This window comes from Pteropus vampyrus, unplaced genomic scaffold (assembly GCF_000151845.1).
Source record: "Pteropus vampyrus isolate Shadow unplaced genomic scaffold, Pvam_2.0 Scaffold6, whole genome shotgun sequence".
Taxonomy (NCBI): Eukaryota; Metazoa; Chordata; class Mammalia; order Chiroptera; family Pteropodidae; genus Pteropus; species Pteropus vampyrus.
Window position 1 is genome coordinate 7,411,046 of NW_011888787.1, and position 21,417 is coordinate 7,432,462.

Consider the following 21,417-nt stretch of genomic DNA (forward strand, 5'->3'; position numbering starts at 1 on the left):
TTGACCTCAAAAGCAAGGGAAGTAAAAGCTAAAATAAATGAATGGGACTACATCAAACTAAAAAGCTTTTGCTCAGCAAAAGAAACTGTCAAAAGCAGGGTCAGGCCTGATTAGTACTTGGATGGGAGACCCCTAGGAAGACCAGGTGCTGTAGGCATAAAAAAATAAAAAACAAGGGTTTGTAAGCTGACAAGGTCCTTGCAGTCTGTGAGGTGAACCAAGGGTTGCCTTGCCTAAAAAAAAGAAAAGAAAAGAAAAAAGAAAGAAAGAAAAAAAAAAAAAGAAAGAATCTGTCAACAAGGTAAAGAGACAACCATCTGAATGGGAAAATATATTTGCAAGCAACGCCTCTGATAAGGGCCTAATATCCAAAATATACAAAGAATTCATACAACTCAATAACAACAACAACAACAACAATAAACAAAATATCCAAATATACAAAGAACTCATACAACTCAATAACACCATCACCACCAACAACCAACAAACAATCCAATCCAATCAAAAAATGGGCCGAGGACCTGAACAGACACTTCTCCCTCGAGAACATACAAATGGCCAACAAATATTTGAAAAGATGCTCAACATCATTAGCTATTAGGGAATTGCAAATCAAAACCACAATGAGATACCATCTCACACCTCTTAGAATAGCTATAATCAACAGGACAAGTAATAGCAAATGTTGGAGAGGATGCGGAGAAAAAGAAACCCTCATACAGTGCTGGTGGGACTGCAAATTGGTACAGCCACTCTGGAAAACAGTATGGAGGTTCCTCAAAAAACTAAGAATTATTCTACCATATGATCCAGCAATCCCTCTACTGAGGATTTACTCCAAAGACTTGAAAACCCATATCCAAAAAGATGTTTGCACACTGATGTTCATAGCAGCATTATTCACAGTGGCTAGAACATGGAAGCAACCAAAGTGTCCTACAATAGATGATTGGCTAAAGAAGCTGTGGTACATTCATACAATGGAATATTACTTAGTCATAAGAAGAGATGAAATACTGCCATTTGTGACAGTATGGACGGACCTCGAGATAATCATGCTAAGCGAAATAAGCCAAACAGAAAAAGTTGAAAATACATGATATCACTTATATGTGGGATGTAAACCTAAAAGCAACGAGTGAACAGGACAAACTAACAGAGACTCATGGGCATGTACTATAGACAGTTGCCAGAGGGTAAGGGGAGGGGGGGAGCGGGTAGGTTGACGGGGTAAATGGGGTCCAATATGTGGTGTCAGAAAGAAATCTAACTATGCGAGGTGAACAGTGTAAATGTGTGTGTGTGTGCGCGCGTTTTGTTAAAGTGCACAGCTGAAACTTATTGGATTTTGTTAACCAATATCACCATAAAAATGTCTGCTTTTCAGGGAATCCAAGCTGTGACAATAAGTTTCATTTATAGGAAGTGGTGATAGATATGAAGAGAAGCCACACTGCAAAGAGGATAAAGTAAATGGTAAGAAAATGGAACAAGCTAGAAGGGGAAGCTTGTTCATGTGATTTTGCTTTCAGATAGGAGATGACCAAAACCAAGACGGTAGTAACGGCTTACCAGTTTTGGACATTTGACTAAAAGGTAAATTCCAGTTAAATATACAGGATTCTATGTTGTTGAAATTAACCTTTAACAGAGTAAAGAGTAGTTAGAAAGCACTGCTTTCTGTTAATGTATCAGGACGTCAATATTACCTCACTAAGGAATTAGGGGAACGAGTAACCAGCATCTTTAAAAGAACAACATAAACCTTAAAATTGGCTACCTCATGTCGATCTCCTAAACTTAAACAGTGTGAGTAAGTTACACAGGTAGTGTCTATACTTGGTAAAGCTGGATCTTCTACTAAACCGTTCAAACCATTCATTCCACAACTCCTTTTGTCCCCAGCTGAAGGCGAATGTCTACCCCTTAAGCCAAAGACTGAACCTGTTTCTCCGATAAGTGACTGAATAGCTGGAATCAAGAGACTTCTGAAAAACTTTTCTGTGGAGATCCAAATAAAGATGCCCCCCCCAAATGTCTGTATGGGAAATGAAACTTGTATAGAATGAACGAATTAGCTATATGATAATAAATAATAATTTTGACCGAGGCATGAGTGGGGTGGAAAAAGACGTTAGGTTTAGTGTATAGGCAAAGCTTCAGTAACGAGGAAATAACCGAGAAATCTTCAGGAATTAGCAATAATACGGCGCAGGCTGCAGGCAGGCATTTAAAGTGTTCTCATGCCACGAGTGCATGACGATTCCAAAAGACCTCTCGGATGTCTTTTAAAGCACTGGCGAGAAAGATAAAATTACACTAGCGGGGAACAGAAAAGCAGAAATTTACAATTGACCCCGGAAACATTTTATTTCGCGTAGGTATCTGAAGAATTTCTTTTGCAATACGTTACTTGATCCGGAAGAAGAGATAGCAAACATCACTTGCGATTGGATTGTGTCATATAGGCGGAGCTTTTTTGAGCCAATCACGTTAACAACCGGATATGACGATCCCGGAAGCCGCTGGCTGTACTTCGCTCCGGCGGGCGCGTCTTCACCAGAACCAGCACTGATGGGGGCGGTGCCATTAAGGCCACGCCTCCCGCGCCGACTCCGGGTGGCTTTGTAGCGACATCGTAAGGTCTGAGGGGCGGAGATTCGGAAGGATTCTCTCAGAGCCTAAGGCCCGGCCCGCGCGGTCAGTCGCGTCCCGTTCTTCCGGTTTCCGGTAGCTGCGCCGCCTCCCTCCGAAGCTTGGAGGAAACGCCCTCTCGAGAGCTCGTCGTCGCCCTCGTCTCAGCATCGAACCCCCTCAGAGTTGCTCCGGAGCAACTCCAGCCCAGCATTCTCTCGCTCTGTTTCCCGGCCCCACACTGCCCACTGTCCTGGATGTGCTGGCCCTTCCCACCCTTCTAAAATGTCCAATAACCTACAGAGGGTCTTCTTGAAAGCCGCAGAGGAAAAGTCAGGCAACGCCTCGCACTGGTAAGTACAGGTTTCCGATCTCGCTCGACACACCCGCCCCTCGCCCGTCTCTTGGCAGGATGTCCAGTCGGCCGTCGTTTCCTGACGTTCTGCAATTCAGATGCGTTTGCGCCGCCCCAGGGTGAGCCATTCCCGAGGAAGCGCGCGTCGCTTCGGCACTTAGAGCCCTTAGAGCGCATCCCTCTTGGAAATGTAAATCCTTCCCAGAGCCTGACGTTGTCAGCCTCCGCCCTGGCTCCGCAGGACCCCAGCGTCTCCAATTTCAAAGGCGAACAGAATGGACCTCCACGGGGGAGGAAAATCAACATGGCCGACGCTTCCGTGTGACCAAAACCTTCTGGAAGGTTCTCGCGCACTCCTTGGAAAAGCAAGCAGCAACCAGCGCGGATTAGCAAACGCAACCTAGGTGGCGCTAGATCGTCAGTGAAACTTGCCGTGATTTAAGAGAGTGAAAAGGAAACGATGTGTTTTTGTGTAATTGTTGAGTATATGAAGTTAGAAACCGAAAAATTGCTCTAGAATAAGGGAATCGATTGTTCGTAAATTTCAAATAATAGCTTTGGAGAGAAAGAAAAGTAAAAATAGAGGAATGCTCATGTAAAATCAGTCTTTTGCAACAACCTATTTGAAGCAGGTAATGCGAATGCCATCTCTGGATGTCTCTGTAAAAGAACTGTATTTGGCATGGGGAGATTCCAGTATTTCTTAGAGAGACATACTGATTTATAAATTCGGAAAAAAATAGTTTTTTATCATTCAGTTTTTTAAGTTTAAGACGAAATGAAACGAAAGCAAAACTATTATTTAAGATAGAGTATTTTAAGTTGTACGTCCCATGATTAGTGGGTGTGTAATAAGTAGTGAAAAAAGTTAAGTCTCTACAGAAAGGAAACGTGAAGAAGAAAGCATGAAATTTAAGATGTAAATTTCATGGAAAAGGGTTGATGAAGAAAACCAGGCTGCCTATGTTTAATTCTAACTTTGCCAGTTACTGTTTGTGAAGCTAGGTATTTAGGTTTCCATCTTGTAAGTATTACCGCCTAGAGCTATTTTAAGGATTAAAAGAGTGAATAGTGATAAAATATTTAATATAGGAAAAATAGAAAAGCACTATTTAAATGTTAGTTATTATTATAAGAATACAACTTCTGTACAAATTTTGGCCCAGGAAGTAGGTTTCCTTTAATTACAAATAGATACAAAACCTAATTATAATAAAGACTTTTAAAAACCATGCATAATAATCTAAAAATGGATCAGTCAATAAATCCAGTGAGTGAAAACACTATTGAAAAACTGAACTACCAAGAACGAACCATTGTGTTTCAGATCAAAAGATTCAGCTTTTGTGTATGTTAGTTGTTTGTTGGTTTATTTTTGGTGGTGGTTGGCAGTGGAGGGGTGGGGAAGAGATAAGGATACTTTTTAATAATTGATTATTTCTTCTGCCTTCTTTTAGTACTTGAATATTGATGACATCTGACCCTAACAACAGTATTTGTTTTAGGATTGCATTCGTTTTTTATATGAGAAATAGGATAGAGTATGAACTTTAAGTTTTCCTTTATTGTGTACTTTAACTCGTGTCCAGTTTCTAATCTTGGCTATCTATATTTGGCATTTTTTTTAAAACATTACAGATTGAATTATGTTTTGGTTACATTCATGAGTCTTTTGGAGTTCATTAACTCATTGATTTATGCTTTGTTTTCATTATCTTCAAATGCATTTATTTCTTCAAATCACTTGGTTGTTGGTTGAGTATTAGATTCATTTCTATTTTGTAAGTAACAATCTGCATGACATCCAAATAGAATTATGTAAATCCTTTGATTCATTTCAGCTCCTTATTGGAAACTTAGTTTTCTTATTTTTCTGATAGTATTTTTGATGGTACTAAATCATTCATGAGTATATGATTTTCCTATTTTCTATAGACACCTGAATTTTTCTTGTTACTGCTATTCTTTTATAAGTATTTTTAGTTGTGCAACATAGAAAGTTTATTGTTTAAGTATTTCTAATTCTTCAGGGCATAAAATGTGAAACCCAAATTTAATCTTAGAGTACAAAGGAAAAATCTGGAAGATACTAGTGATAGTTCGCATTAAGTTTATTTAGATTTGGGCTTTATTAGCAAAGCAGGAGTCAGAATGGTATAGTGGAAAGAAGCTAAGCTTTGGAGTTACAGAGATTAGGTTCATACTCTAGTTCACCACTTATTATCAATATTCAAATGTTTGGTTAAAAACCATTCAATGAGTGGCTACTCTGTGATAGACTGTGCTAAATGGAGGGATCTACTAAAGAATAGGATATGGGCCATGCCTACGAAAAGCCTTTCAGTCTAGTGGGGAGTGATACTAGACTGCCATTTTTTAATAGCATTGTGCACAAAATACTGTGAGAGCATAGAGCATAGGACAGGTTTCTGGAGCAGCCGAGTTGGGGAATGTATCAGCTTTCCAGGTAAAGATGAATGCAGGCTATGCCCAGGTGGAGGGAATCGGTAAATAAAGCACCAATATGGCTTATTACTAATAATTGGTATTTATTGTATGATTCTATACTACAAGCAAGATAAACGGATAGAACTTAAGGGTTTGGTTTGCCCTGCTAAAGAGATTAGATTTCATCTATGGAGATGAGCGGATTTAAGAAAAGGACTGTCATGGTCACATGTGTATTTCAGATAACTAATGGCAGTGTGGATTTGCTGGTGAGGGATCAGGCATATAAGGATTCTATTTCAGTTGTCCTTTCAGGGATGCTGAGGGCCTGAACTAGTTGATGTAAAGGTTGGATTCAACTAAATACAAAGAAAAAATAGGCAGACCTTGTCAGTGAGTTGGCACAAAAAAAGGGGATCAATTACGATGGCAGTTTTCTGGGTGGATATTGGTAGATTAATTGAGATGAGGAACGCACCAAGAAAGCCATCAGAGAGATACTTGAAAAGAAACTCAGGCAGAGTTGGAGCTGAAAATAGAGACTTGTGAGTCATTAGCTTTGAGGTATAATAAAAGCTAGTGATAATACATCCCACAATAATAGGAATTAGGATGTCATGAGATTGTCAGTTGGCTTTTTTCTGCCTTTAATCCTTTGTTCTTAAATGGGAAGCTAAAATTCATGTCCCTAGCAAGGGCCTTGGTTTGGTTAAAAAGATGTTTCATTGTCAGTTCAGTGTATGTTTAGTTTTGTACAGTGTATGTGTTACTAGTTTATTTTTGTGGGGTGTATATGAGAGAGAGACAGAGAGATGGAGAGGGAGAGAGAGAAATACCATATAAGTTAACTGAAATCTATTTTTCATTAATCTCTCAGTTTATGCAATTGAATTTTTTTGACCCTGTTATGTTGGGGTTATGCTAAAGTAAATAGAAGAAAATGGATGGGATTGCCCAAGAAAGCATGTAATTCTGAACGTTTTTTACTATTACTAAACCTCTTTGTTCTCAGCTATAAAACAGGAATGACAGTACCCACCTTGTTGGGCTATTTATTAGGATTAGATTAGTGATAAGTATATATAGTAATATCTGTTATATATAATATATGGTACATATTATTACATTATGTACTTATGTATATTATGTAAGTACATAATGTGAAATCATAGTAAGATGGAAAAAGTTCTAGCAGTTGAAATAATTATGCAAAAATATCTATAAAACATTCATTAGCCTACAAAACTTTTACTCCATTTCTAATATGTGAATGCTTCATATCAATAATAGATTAGTCAAAAATGTCAAGTTATATAGTATGAATATATTTAATATAGCTTTTATTAAAGTTTTTCATACCTTTTTACTAAAGTTCTCACATTTTCAGAAGACTACCTGATTTATTTACTTATTCTTGGACACCAACTGTCCATTTTAATGGAAGATAACTAGCATATTTGGGGAGTTTATCATAATCCTAGCCTATTCTTGTCTTTACTTCTCATAGCAAGCCTTACTGTTTTTATTTTACAAATGAAGAGAGATTCAAAGAGGTTAAGTAAATTTACCAAAGTCAATCAACTAATAATTGGAAGAGCCAAGATTAGAAGCCCATAGTCTTTCTAATGTATTTCTATTTTCTCTTTTAAAGTCTTAAACTGTATTCTTTGTCCAATGTAGTTTCTCAGTTTAAATACCAGCTGGTTTAAAGTAATTAGCATGTTGATGATTCTTTTTAAGTGACCAAACTAGAGCATGGGATGCAGAATCTGGTTCTAGTTTTAGTTCTAACATTAGCTAGCAGAATGTAATCTTTAAGAAAACAGAATCTTTATAGAGTTTTTAGTTAATCCCTTAAATGGAAAGTGTCTTCTAGATCTGAAAAAAATGCATATTGATTGCAGAAATATGAACTTCACCTGACTTATGACTTCTCTTCTTAACATTTGCATTTCAGTTTTTTAGAACTCATTCCATTCGTTACTAGGAAATCATGAGTTTTTTTTAAAAAAATTATAGCTTATAGAATTCGGTTCAACTAACATTATTGTATACAATGTGCTAGTTCTATTAGCTGTAGAGGTTATAGATATAGGATAGCCTACCCTTAAGGAACTTATGGTCTCTGGTAGATTGTATGAATCTCTACTGATATACTGACATAGAAGAAACTGTATTTTCCTTCCATTTTTGGAGGAGAATGGAAGAGCAGAGAGGAAAAATCAGTGATGAGGTTTTAAAATAGTTTGTGTAATATTTATAAATGTTTTTTTGTAAAACAGAAATAAAGAGGCTATATAATGAAGTATGTGAATGAAGTATCAGAAGCCTGTGTGATTTCTTTAAATACCATGTCAGTTGAAACGTACTTGCCCCTGTGGATATAATTATAAAAACATGGGTTTTACTGTTGTAGATTCTAATATGTTAGCCAAATGTTATTGACAAATGAAGTACATAAATAAACCAGATGAGACTAAACAATAAAATTTACTGAGACAGTTCACTTGAAATGGAGAGTTGGAAAGAGCAGCATTTTTATTTATATATATTTTTGAGGGCCTACTGTACTTGATATTGGAAGAACAGTTACAAAATAAATGATACCATCTCTAACCCTAAGGAGTTGCCATCTCACCACTGGAAAAAATACTCATTTTTTAAATTAGTTAATAGATCAAAGGCAATATAGAAGGCATTATATAACTGTTAAGGTTACTGGCATCAGTGGGAGTGCTTTAGAGATTCTAGGTTGGAAGAAGTTAATGTGAGTTTGAGTGACTAGCAGATACTTCATGCAGTAGGTGGAATTGATCCTCAATTTATAATTGTATTTTAAATCGTTGGAGAAGTAAAAAGTAACTCGAAGAATACTTAGAGTAAAATGATGTGCACGGTATAATCCAGAATAGCAAGGAGACCTTTTTGGTAACACCAGAGATTTTATGTGGAGAAGTTAGAGGTGATACCATTTGTAGAGACTGGTTGAGGCTGGATTGTAGATGATTGTCGTATCAAGCTGAATTGGCAATGATGAATTATTAAAACTTTGAGCAAGGAGGTAACAGGATGAAAACAATGATTTTAATATGCCAGAGATACATAATAATAGTGGCTGTAGTTAGAAAAGCTAGTTTAAAAGTTGGAGCAAAATATAGGAATGAGATAATAAGGACTAGACACAAGGTGATGCAGGTCTGCTCTAGATAGACACAATGGTGAAGAAAAGATGAGTAAGCTGTAAGAAGAAAAAAATCTCAGTGATTTGGGGATTTATTCAGTATACATTTAGTGACTTTACCCTTTGTAAGCATCTATACAAGGTGTTGTGGGTGAATCAAAGGTGAATAAGAAGGGTGATAAAAATAAATCGGAGATGACTAGGTGACTTAAAACCTAGGTGACTTGGAAAATAGTAGTGCTGACACATGACTGGATGGTAAGATAGAGTATTCATTTTCAGTAGAGTAATTTTAACATTAAAGTGATGGCGTGTAAAGGGAAAATGGTAAGACATCACAAATATGGAACTGAGATCAATATTAGGGGATAGGAATAAAAATGTAACCGAGAGTCATTATTGCAAAGGAGATAGTTGAAATAGTTGAAGTGATGAAAATTAGTGCAGTCTTTAAAGAAGAACTCCTTGAAGGAGAAACAGGATCAAGAACTGTACTTTGGGGAATAGGCATAGTTGGATACTTAAAATGCAGAAAATGAATAAGGAAACATTAAGAAAGAAAAGAAACAAATTGTGCACAATGGAAATTACCATAGAAAGATATTCAAGAGGGCGGGATAATTAGCTAGCAGTGTCAATTTCAGCAGAGAGCACCTAGGGAAAGAGGACAGAGTAAAGACAGATTTAACCTTGAGGACAGATTTGGTAATACTTGAGAAAGAGGTGTAGAATAATAGGAAAGAAAATAGACTTCAGAAGTGGACTTAGAGACAACTTTCTGACATATCAGTGACAGAGGGTTAGTAGGAGTTCTTAATTGTGGTTCTTTAACATCATCTATCCTTTAACATCATCTGTCAACTTTCTGTCACTGGACTTAGTACCTATATCACAGTCTTCTCTCTAATCCTACATGACTTCAGCATCTATATGGATAACCTCTTTGTCACCTGGTCTTTCAGTACAAAGATGTTTTTCTCCAGTGATCTTATTCTCCATTTACCACCAGCTATCCACTTCTGCGGTTATTGTTATCAGATGAAAATGCTGCATTCACAAAATTCTTGAGTTAAGGCATCATGCTTTTTAAACACCAGTTCCTATATTTCTAGCTTACTTGTTTGAGTACTGCCACTTTGGCTGTTCTTTATGTGGCCCTCCAGGTCAATAAGCCCTATATTTTCTCCTTATACTTCAGTCTTTTATGGTCTCATTTCCTTCCCATCCAGTTTAGATTCTATAATCTATTGATAATTTTTTTAGATTCTATTGATAATTTTTATTAATACTCTAAATTCCTTTGCTCCTCTTTGATTTTTGTTGTACCTTCTTTTCTGAAGCATCCTTAACCCTGGATGAACCCAGTGATTTGCTTTCTTTTGCCTATATCTGGTGAAACAAGGAAACTATCACAAGAGCAGATCAGTATCACTATAAATTCAGAATCACTACCTATCTCACTGGGCTATCGACACTGCCCGATGACTAGTATTTTCTGAGATCACCTTATTCTCGCACAAAGACTTTTTGGATCCTTCACATCTCTCCTTAGAGGATATCATGTCTTTTTTCACTGAGAGAATAAAAGCAGTTCGAATCACCTCAACCTTCTGACAGCAAAGCTATAAACTTAACCTGCAAATGCACGTAACCTCTCTTCTAGTTCCTAAGATGTTTCTCCAGCTTTAAAGTTCAGTCCTTCACCTGTCTTCTGGTATCCAATTCCTACCTCCTTATCAAACCTTACACTTTATTATCCTGCTTTCTTCTTTGTTGTCAGTCTCTTCCTCTCGACAACTCCCATGAGTGTTTACATATGAGCTTAAAAAAAGATCATCTGAGCTTAAAAAAAAAGATCTCTTCTTTGACCCCACTTTTAGCCTGCTGTTTGAAAGCCGTCAATAATCCTCATGCTATTCATCCCAGTGTACATTTTTCATGTGCATCCTACTTGGCCTCTCAGAAACTTTATAGAATTGCCCAATTTTCTTGAAACGCTCCTTCCTTTGGCTTCCATTGCATCAGAATCTCTTGTTTTCTTTCTACTGCTCAAAGAAAATAGGAAACTTGCTTAATTGTTTTAAGCAAGGAAGGGCCAGCTTTAGTGTGCTAACTTGAGGGGAGAGGTTGTGACCGAAGGAAAGGCCAGTTATGAAGCTACTATAATCGTCTAAGCCAGAGATGATGTTTGGTTGGACTAGAATAGAGACAGTTAATTTGGAAAGAAATGAAGAGATCAAGGGAAAACTGGGACATGTTCTCAACAGGATTTTGTGATAAATTGAATATAGATGGTAAGAAAGCAGGAATTACTTCTGACATAGACATCTAAGATCAATGAGATGCCATTTACCAAAGGGGGGAGGGGGGAAACACTGAAAAAGGCCATGAATTTTAGGTGCATTTGAGATTCTGAACAGAAATGTTATGAGGGAAGTTGGATATATAAGCCTGAATCTCAAAAGAACTAAGATATAAATAGTTGAATTGTTGATATATAAATGGTAACTTAGTTGAAGTCACGCATAAAAAGAAATCATCTAGGGAAAGCTTATGGAGCAGAAAGAGAAGAGTTCAGTCTAAGCTTTCGTGAATTCCAACATTTGAAGGTTGATTCAAATAGGATAAGTTGACAAGACTGAGGAGTCACTCACTACAGAGGTAGGAGAGTGTCATATCTAGGAAGCCTTGGGAAGAGAATGTTTTAAGAAAAGGAACAGGCATTTTTTTTTTTTTTTAAGCAAGCATTTTTGTACTCATTGGACTACATCATTTATCTCACTTAATGATGTTTACCTGTTTACATGTCCACGTACCAGGTACTTTAAGTTCTTTTAGGGATTGTGGGTTGAACTAGTTTGGAGTCAAGCAAACATTTTCTGTAAAGGGCCAGATAGTAAATATTTCAGACTGCGGGCCATATGATCTCTGCTGTAACTACTCAACTCTGCTGTTGTAACATGAAAGCATCTGTATACAGTACATAAAAAATGAGTGCAACTGCATACTAATAAAACTTTATGGATACTGAAATTTGAATCATAATTTTCACACATCACATAATATTGTTGTGATTTTTTTTTTTAAAAAATCATTTAAAAATCATCCTTAACTGGTGAGCTGCACAAAATGGAGTATTAGGCCCCATTTGGCCCACAGGCTATACTTAATGACCTTTTTCCCATAACTGAGTCTGGTGCCTGAACCATAACAGACACTCAATTAAATTTCTGTGTAATAAATTAAAATTCAGTAAGTTCTGATGCAGATTATATATGCTTTTTTGGGGAGATGGGGTGGTGATGAAGGTGGGTTTCCTTCTTCAGCCTTGAAAGCAAGAATTCATACTTTATGTTCTTGCTTTAGAGAATAACTTTTCATTTACTAAAATATATGACATTTTGAAGCACTATCACATGGTCGGAAAGCTGTTTTAAATATTCGTAACATTACAATTATATTATTTTGGATTATAGAAAGGTAAAACCGAAGAATTCCAGTGCTTCCTAGGATGCATAGAAATTTTGGTTTTGATTTTTATTAATACCTGAGGTTTTAAAAACATCTATAGGCAGTAAAACACACCTTTATACTTTTGAGAATTCTAATTATTATTATCTTTTGCTCTTAAAAGTTTTTATTTCACTTGATCTTAGTCATATAAGGGCATCCTGGTTTTATAGGACCTGGACTCTGTTCTCATGTTGCTAGAATTTAGCATGAGAGACAGTTTACATGCAAGTGAACAGATTAATATATGATGACAACTTGTGACGTACTATGAAGGAAATTAGTAGGTGTACTATTATAGACTATGAACGAGGGGCAAGGGTATTTAAGGTGGTCAGAGGACGTAGCTCTTGGAAGTTATTTATGCTGAGACTTGAGTAATGTGGGTGGGAGAGGAGTACCTAGGTAGAGAGAGCATGTGTGACAGTCCACGAGGTCTCGGTAATTTCCAGGAACTGAAAAGTGGTTTTAGGTATAAATAACTTGAGGTGCCCCTATTCAAGAAATCTACAAATAATTGGTTATATAAACAGATTGGTATATATCGGATTTTATAAGACTCAGATAATTTGTACTAAGAAATAGTACAAATGATCCTCATAAGTATCAGGATCAAAATTGGCTAATTACAAAAAATTACTGACTTCTAGTGCATTCCACGTTCATTGAAAACCAGCTAAACAGACATTGCTATTATATATGTGGATTGACAGGCAATTGGAACTAATATGAGTAATTGCCGTACCGAGGGCTATTTAGCACCAAGCTGCAAATGTGCTGAAAGAATAAGTGAGAGAAGAAAATGGTTCCTATATGGGTAACTCAGTTTAGTCTCCACAAATGTGTCACTCTAAGGTGTCAGCATAAGAGATGCCTTTAGCAAAAGAAGAATGGTTGACAGTATAACTTGTGAGTCATTGTCAGTGGGAAGAAGACAACTGATGGGATGGTGGGGGGAAGAGTAAGGAAATAGAATAAGCATAAATAGAGGTGAAATGAGATTCCTGGTCAGTAAGAGTAAAGGAGGAGGACACAAGGAAAGAATTCAAGGAGAAGGAGAACGGGGGAGGCTAATAGTTTGAGTGTTTTCTAGTAGGCATAATTTTATACAGGGTAAAACCTCAGAAAAGTCTACTTTTTAGTTTTAGGAATAAATGTTCGTACCTATTGCCTAATCATGTGAGATCTAAATCAAAGCTGATCATACCTTTGATTATCTCTTCTACATCTTCAATATCTTTGTTTTACAATATTTCACTTTGAAAATTCAAAGTGACAAATTACATATGTTTATATAGATTTTAAAAATAATATTTGCATATATTTGCTTTTAAATAAAATGTATATACCATGTAGTATGTTGTATTTATTTACTCATGTTCTTTTAAGTGTTTCAGGCTGCATGTACCAAGTAGTTCAGACGATTGGCTCGGATGGAAAAAATCTTCTGCAATTACTTCCAATTCCTAATTCCTCTGGAAATCTTATACCACTAGTTCAATCTTCAGTCATGTCTGATGCTTTGAAAGGGAATACAGGAAGCCCAGTTCAAGTTACTTTTCAGACTCAGATTTCCAGCTCTACCACAAGTGCATCATCAGTTCAATTGCCCATTTTTCAGCCAGCCAGTTCTTCAAACTATTTATTTACAAGAACAGTAGATACAGCAGAAAAAGTTAGAGTTACTTCTGTGGGAACTGAAAAATTTACCTCACCAGTTTCTAAAGTTCAGAGTCATGGTGTGAAAATTGATGGACTCACCATGCAAACATTTGCTGTTTCTCCCTCCTCAACACAAAGTGATTCATCTTTTTTCTTAGTAAATACCCAGAGTCTCCCAATGACTGTGAAGTCTCCAGTTTTGCCTTCTGGGCATCATTTACAGATTCCAGCCCATGCTGAAGTGAAATCTGTACCAGCGTCATCATTGCCTCCTTCAGTTCAGCAAAAGATACTTGCAACTGCAACCACAAGTACCTCAGGAACAGTTGAGGCCTCCCAAATACCGTCCGTTATTTACGTATCTCCTGTAAATACAGTGAAAAATGTAGTTACCAAGAACTTTCAACACATTTACCCAAAACCGGTTACAGAAATAGCAAAGCCAGTGATACTAAATGCCACACAAATTCCAATGAATGTTGCTAAAGAGACACAATTAAAAGGTGGTCAGCATTCTCAAGCTGCTCCAGTGAAATGGATTTTTCAAGAAAATCTACAGCCTTGTACTCCGTCTCTTGTTCCTGTTAAGTCTTCAAATAATGTGGCTTCAAAGATTTTAAAAAGTTTTGTAGATAAGAAAAATTCGGGAGATAATTCTATAAATATGCCTCCATTGAGTACCGTCAGTCATAGTGGGACGCAGTCCAAGAGTATGCCTATTAAAGATAATGCTTTGGTTATGTTTAATGGGAAAGTCTATCTGTTGGCTAAAAAGGGGACAGATGTTTTGCCATCACAAATTGACCAGCAGAATTCTGTTTCTCCTGATATTCCACCAAGAAAAGCTATATCACAGATAGTGAGTTCAAGTCCAGTCACAAAAATATCCAGAGAGGTCGTAAATTTTGTTTTGGCTAAAAATAAATCTTCCCAGATGGAGACAAAGTCACTTTCAGATACCCAGCTTGCTTCCATGGCCAATCTAAGGGCAGAGAAGAATAAAAAAGTGGAGAAACCATCTCTTTCTGCCCCAAACCCACATAATCTGAACCCATCCATTAACTACTTAAAAGAGAGTAAGACTTTATGCGTAAAGGCAGACTTTCCAGATGGATTTAGTACAGGACAGAATGCCCCCAGAAAAGGAAATATCATCCAGAGCATAGAGAAAATAAGTTCCTCTGTTGATGCAACAACTGTTACTTCACAACAGTGTGTTTTCAGAGACCAAGAACCAAAGGTAATTTTCCCATGTCAGGGTGTTCTTTTTATCTATATAGAAAATTTTTCTTTCTTAATTCTCAGTTATCTATAGTACCTTTCTCCCCTCCTCTCCCATCCTCCACTCCATCACATACATACCATACACACATGAATGCTGAAGTGAAAGCTTTCACCTGAAAGAAATATTTGAAGAAGAGTATAATTGAGAGAGTCCAAGCAGTATCTTTGTCTTGAATCATTTGGCATGCCAAATCTTTAAAAGAAAAACAAACAAATCACAGAGCAACAAGGTTTGGAGGAGTTGGAGAAGGATAATGTGAATTAAAAACTTAGCAATGTTATGTGTGTGCGTGTATACACACATTTGTACACATGCATATGTATACATGTATATTTAATAGCCTGCTTTTAGTATATGAAGAGATCAATATGCATATAAGAGAGCTGGGGTTTTTTGTTTGTTTTGTGGTGGTAGGTAGATACCTGGCAATTTTTTTAGGTAGATGGTGGAAGGGGTAGGACAAGACCAGTCAGTATTTTTAAAGTCATTTGTGGAAATAGCATTTATTAGCATCTTTAATTGGGAAATTTTTTTCTTTAGTAGAACCACTTGTTTTTTTTTTAGCCGTTCTTTCTGACTCCTCATCCAATTATCCAACATCCACATAGGTACCTTTCTGTTCTACTTAAGATATGTGTGTCTGTGCTCACTAAATATTTGTACCCACCTTTTCTTTACTTAGAAGTCTATTAAATAATGTCAGTGTTTCTCCCCTTTTGGTACAGAATTGAACTTCAGAGTAAGGAGGTTAATTCTATTGAGTATAAGATTGATTAAAGGCTTAAGACTTTTCCAGAAGACTACAATTTCAATTAATGTTGTAGATTATTTTTAACTTGTCATTAGTCTGTATTCTCATTTCAGTTGCTTGAGAATTGAGTACCCGTTACCTTTCTAGTACAAGAAAGTAAAATGAGTGAGAAATTGCAAGGGAACATTTTAAGTTTGTACTCAGTTCTAAGTTCAGTGTTTTGGGTGTGGGTGGTAAGGCAAGGGTAATGCAAACTGACCATTTAGAACTTAAAGCATGTTTTAAGATGAGGTAATCACTTAGTTGCTAGTCTGTTAAAATAGCTTAAGTAATGAGTCGTATCGTTTGTGTGTTTTCCTAATTCCAGATCCAGAATGAGATGGCATCAACATTAGAAAAAGTTACTCAAGGCAGAAATGACAAGAAAAATCCTCAAGGAAGAAGCCATAAGGCAGCATATCTGAAGACTGATGCTGAGTTTAAAAAGATATTTGGTCTCACTAAAGAATTGAGAGTGTGCCTTACGCGGATTCCTGACCGTTTGGGCTTTGGAGAAGGTTTTGGTTCCTTTCGAAGTTTGGCGAAGAGTGGCAGAGACACAGAGTTTATAGTAAAGGAGGACGAGAAAAAACAGGTAATCGATTTTGAAGTGTCCTTTGTAGGTACTCCAAAGAAACATGAACGTATTTTCTTGATTTGGTTTTTTAGTTTTATTTATTAATGTGAATAATTGTTATTAAACCAAATTTGCACGTATATGTAATATACCAAAATAATGTTAAAAAGAACGATATAGGTATAGTAAAAATGCATCCCCGGTTAATTAAAGATGTTTTAAGTGTTTTTACTCACGGTTTATTTTTTCATCATAAAATTATAAGAAAATGGCTATGGCTTTTTAACTAGTTACACTATTTTGAAGACCCTGTGTAAAATCAATAATCCAAGTGTAGGGAAAATGTAAGCAAGCAGGTATTCATTGTGGTATTACTTAATACAAACATTTTAAGAAGTATACGTGGTCAATGATGAAAAGAAGCATCTCAGTAACTTTGCCTAGTGTCAGTCTACTTATAAGTATATTATTGTTAATATTGTGTAATATCTCAAACTTCAGATCAGAGATTGGTCAATCTTTTCCAGTGAAAATATTTTATATGCACCTATTATGCAAACAAAAAAAAAATCCATTTCGATTCTCAGGCTCTTCACAAGTGGCTGTTATATTTTGGTGATAAATCAATACAGCTTATGATACTTGACTTAGACAGGAAAATGTGAATTAAGAATTTATTCTCGGTAAAAATCATTAGGACGTTGTTATTCATTTTGGTACCATACAGTGGAAAACATTAACTTCTTCATTGTTCTCAATATATTTTGTTGAATCGAATTTAATGCTAAATATTTATATCTGCAAACTTGTTAAGTTTCAGGGCATGCTCTGTGTATGGCAGTAATATTTTGTTTTTCTCTTGGAATCTTACTCAACAGGGTTTTGATAAGAAAAGAAAAGCAAAAAGCATTAAGAAGATGGATCACACAAAGAAGAGAAAAACCGAGAGTGTTTATAACACAGCTGTAAATGGAGGCACTAATGTCACCAGCTCCCAACTCATTAGTAGTCTTTTACCAACTTCAGATGTATCACACCGTAACATTCTCACAAGCTCCAACAAAACCAGAGATGAAAAGAGAACTGAAGTAGAACACTGTCCCCAGGAGAACCAGGAGAAAAGCACATTGAGTTCAAATGCAGATTTTGAACAAAGTCATTCCTTTAATAAAAATTATACTGAAGATATTTTTCCTATGACGCCACCAGAGTTAGAAGAAACCATTCGAGATGAAAAAATAAGAAGACTTAAACAGATGCTAAGAGAGAAAGAAGCAGCCCTCGAAGAAATGCGTAAGAAGATGCACCAAAAATAATAAAATGTTGCTATACTTAAAGACTTCAGTGAATTAACTATGTTTTACCATATTTTTTTCATCGAGTTAGATGCATTCTGAAAGTGATTTTGAATATGAAATTTTTTTTTCATCAGTCAATTATAAAATTTTATTTAAGGAATACAGAAAAGATTGATTCATGTATGACTCTTGAATAATCTACATGGGGTATCAGAATCTTTAGAGACCTTTTTTTTGGAAGGAAAAATTTTCTGTTATTTTAACTAGAATTCCCCAAGTTTGAATATTTGTGCAGGATCTTTGTTATTATTTGTATCTTTAGCTAAACTCCTCAGGTATTATTCCAACAATAGATAAGTTTTGTATACTATTGAAATTTTAAATTCAAGAGGAAATCAGCTCTAAATTTAGCTTTGCCAGTGGGCTTGTGTATGTACTCAATCTCTTTACCCATGAAGTCATGCTACCGTCTACTCACCATTGTAATTTTTTTTTAATTTCAAGAAAGAAAATGCATTATAACAGCATTATTTAAAAATTCAAACGTCTCTCAAGACTGAGGGACACTTGTTTTGTAACTTTTATAAATTAGTTTCATGATCCAAAATGGGTTTTAGAATTCAGGTTATATAATGTCTTATTTGCTTAATGTGACGTTATTATCTCTAGGCAAATGCAGTTTCTTTTTTGAATATGACATGTAACTTGGACTGTGTGAAAAGTAAATGAACAATGGCCGCATTTAATACTTTTAAAATTGTAAAGTGTAGTTTTTTCTATCTGATTATATTTGATTTGGAGAGTTTGGGAGTGGTGGGGGATAGGGATGAAGGGGAAGGAGGGAAAGGTTATTTAAAAAGTGATTAACAAATCTCTGGAATTAAAATTAAATAAAACCTGTACACTGGCAACAAAATGGAAAACAATACTGAGAGGGAGTAGAACTCATGCAGACTGTTCATCAATGAGATTCTCCTGCCTTTTCTTTTTCGTAACAGCTTTATTGAGATAATTCACGTTATAAAATTTATCCATTTAAAGTATACAATTAGTGGCTTTTTATTCACAGTTTACACACATCAACATGCTCTAATTTTAGAACATTTTCATCACTCTTGAAAAACCTTATACATACTAGCCTCTTCCCCTGAACCCTAACAACCAAACCACTAGTACATTTTCTGTCTCTGTAGATCTGCCTGTTGTGGGCATTCATATGCATGGAATGAATCATTCAAAGTATTTTCGTGACTGGTTTGTTTCTTTCACTTGTCAAGGTTCCTCCATGCTTCAGTATGTATTAATATTTAATTACTTTTTTAATTGCTGAATATTTTGTTGTATGGATGTGCCATACCTTGTTAATTCATTTATGGACAGTTGGGTCATTTACACTTTTGGCTACCAGGGTGTTGTGTTGCTATGAATGTTTGGGAACAAGTTTTTGTGTGGACGCATGTTTCCAGTTCTCGGGTGTATATCTAAGAGTGTAATTACTAGGTCATAGCCTAACACTTTGTTTTAACATTGTGAGCACCTGCCAAACTATTCCAGTCAGCTTTTACCCCCTGCTCCAGCAAAATGGATCTTGTCAAGGACACCAGCAGGTTCCATGTTGCTGTATCCACTGGTCAGTTGTTCGTTGTCTTAATTTATCTTCTTCGTTTATCTGCCTGTGGGAGCATAATTTCATGAATCATTACTTCCTTTGAAAAATCTTTAAACATTTTATTATTAACGAAGCAGCATATGTGCATTATAGAAAATCAGAAAATACAGCAAGCTAAAATATTAAAAATTAAAACTTTCTTCTCATCAAGCTAAAATATTAATATTACTAAGATATTAAATGTTGGACAAGGAGATAATTGAAGGCTACCAGTAAATATTGTTTGAAGTCATAGGTCTGGATGACATACTTGGGATAGTGTAAACGAAGATAAAATGGACTCATGTCTGAGTACGTTTAAAAGTTGGAAAAAACAGTCGTAAGTGAATTTTGAGGATTAGAAGGAGAGAAATCTTTGACTAGTGCCTGGCAATAGCAAGCAATATATCAGTGTTTGTGAAATAAACTACTTTCTCATTTTGATTTTTCTGCTTTAGACTTTGCTGCTCATTTTGATTTCTCGTTTTGATTTTTCTGCTTTATTATTAAGGCTTTGCTGCTCACGAAATCCTCAAGCAGTCATGTTTCTTTTCATTGTATTCCATGATAGGGCAATGGCTTGAATCCTTTACCACAAAATCCCCCAATTTGTCTATGCTGATGGTTTCAAACTCCTACCCTGTCATGAAATTCACTAAAGCTGTTTTTTTTCCCAAGGTCCCCAACAATTGCTAATAGTCAATTCTTTGTCTTTATCTTGACCTATCAATAGCATTTGACATTGTTTATCAGTCTGTCATTGACATTTGTCCTTCGCTCTGCTTCCAAGACACCATATTCTTGTTTTCCTACTACCTATTGGCTGCTCCTCAGTCTCTTTGGCTGGTTCCATCCTTCTCCATGATCTCTTAATGGAGTTACAGCTCAGTCCTTGTATGTCTTCTAATTTTATGTCTATCATATAATGGTCTCATCAAAATGCCATCTATATTTAGTAACTCCAACACTGTAGTTCCTTCTTGACATTTCCTCTTGGAAATCTAACGGGCATCTCAAAATTAACAGGCCAGCTCCAGCTTCCAATAATAATCCACACCCGAAATTAGCCTCAACAATGATTTTCTCAGTTCATGACAAAGCAGTCCTCCACTTGTTCAAGTAAAAACACTTGGAGTCTACCTCGATTTTTCTTTTTCTTATACCCTAGAATGAGTATGTTAGGAAATTTTCTTGGTTTACGTTCAAATTATACCTGGAATCTGACCATTGCTCACCACCTCTACTGTGATTACCTTGCATTTTCTCTCATCTGGATTATTGAAATAACCAACTGTCCCCTTGCTTTCACCGGTGCACTACAACCTTTACTCAGCACAATAGCTAAGTGATTTTGTTAAAAGTATAAGGAGGGAGAAAGGACTAAAACCCAACAGAAAAGTTGGAACATAGATGAACACAACTCAGCATAAAAGATGTAAAAATGAAAATTACCTTCAAACATGAAAAATGTTAAAAAATTATTTCATAAATGCAAATTAAAACCACTTGGATATCATTTTGCATTGGTCAGACTGGAAAAGATTTAAGAAAATGACAACATTCTGTTGATTATGTTTGCAAGGCTGTGAGGAGATAGGTATGTTCATACATTGCTGATGAGAATGCAATTGGGTACAATTCTTTTGGAGGGAAATTTGCCAATGTAACAAAATTATATATGTATTTACCTTTCAATCAATGGGGCCAGCAATACTATTTCTAAAAATCAAAGCTGAAGATATGCCACCAACAATGTGAAAATACACATACGCAAAATTTTATTATACTATTGTTTTTAATTGCCAAGTATTGGAAATGACCTAAATGCCATAGGAGAGTGGTTGAAAAATTTATGGTATATCCACACAGAATACTAAGTAGCTGTAAGGAAAGGCAGAGGAGGCACTCTATGAACTGATATGTAGTGATTTCTAAGACGTACTGTAAAATGAAAAAAGCAAAGTGCAAAAGAGTATAGCATACCACTCTTCATAAGCAAAAAGATATAAGAAGATACATAATCTAT

At 35.9% G+C, this 21,417-nt stretch overlaps 1 protein-coding gene across 3 annotated transcripts; it reads left to right on the forward strand.

The window, feature by feature from the left end:
• The first annotated feature begins 2,550 nt into the window (after positions 1-2,550).
• LRIF1 (ligand dependent nuclear receptor interacting factor 1) lies at positions 2,551-18,788 on the forward strand. Of its 3 annotated transcripts, none has more exons than XM_011367386.2 (4): positions 2,551-2,990; positions 13,521-15,033; positions 16,197-16,463; positions 17,324-18,788. In XM_011367386.2, the coding sequence occupies exons 1-4, from the start codon at positions 2,923-2,925 to the stop codon at positions 17,759-17,761; spliced, it is 2,286 nt and encodes a 761-aa protein (XP_011365688.1). In that variant the 5' UTR covers positions 2,551-2,922; the 3' UTR covers positions 17,762-18,788. The 3 variants fall into 3 exon arrangements, with proteins under 3 accessions (XP_011365688.1, XP_023391657.1, XP_011365694.1); XM_023535889.1 differs by having other exon boundaries at positions 13,529-15,033; XM_011367392.2 differs by lacking the exon at positions 13,521-15,033 and having other exon boundaries at positions 2,600-2,990.
• The last annotated feature ends 2,629 nt before the right edge of the window (positions 18,789-21,417 follow it).

Bases quoted from the DNA above. Each gene is read 5' to 3' on its own strand.
- LRIF1 (XM_011367386.2), top strand. From the start codon at position 2,923: ATGTCCAATAACCTACAGAGGGTCTTCTTGAAAGCCGCAGAGGAAAAG. The intron at 2,991-13,520 runs GTAAGTACAGGT...TGTTCTTTTAAG, and splicing joins TCAGGCAACGCCTCGCACTG to TGTTTCAGGCTGCATGTACC. The intron at 15,034-16,196 runs GTAATTTTCCCA...TCCTAATTCCAG, and splicing joins TCAGAGACCAAGAACCAAAG to ATCCAGAATGAGATGGCATC.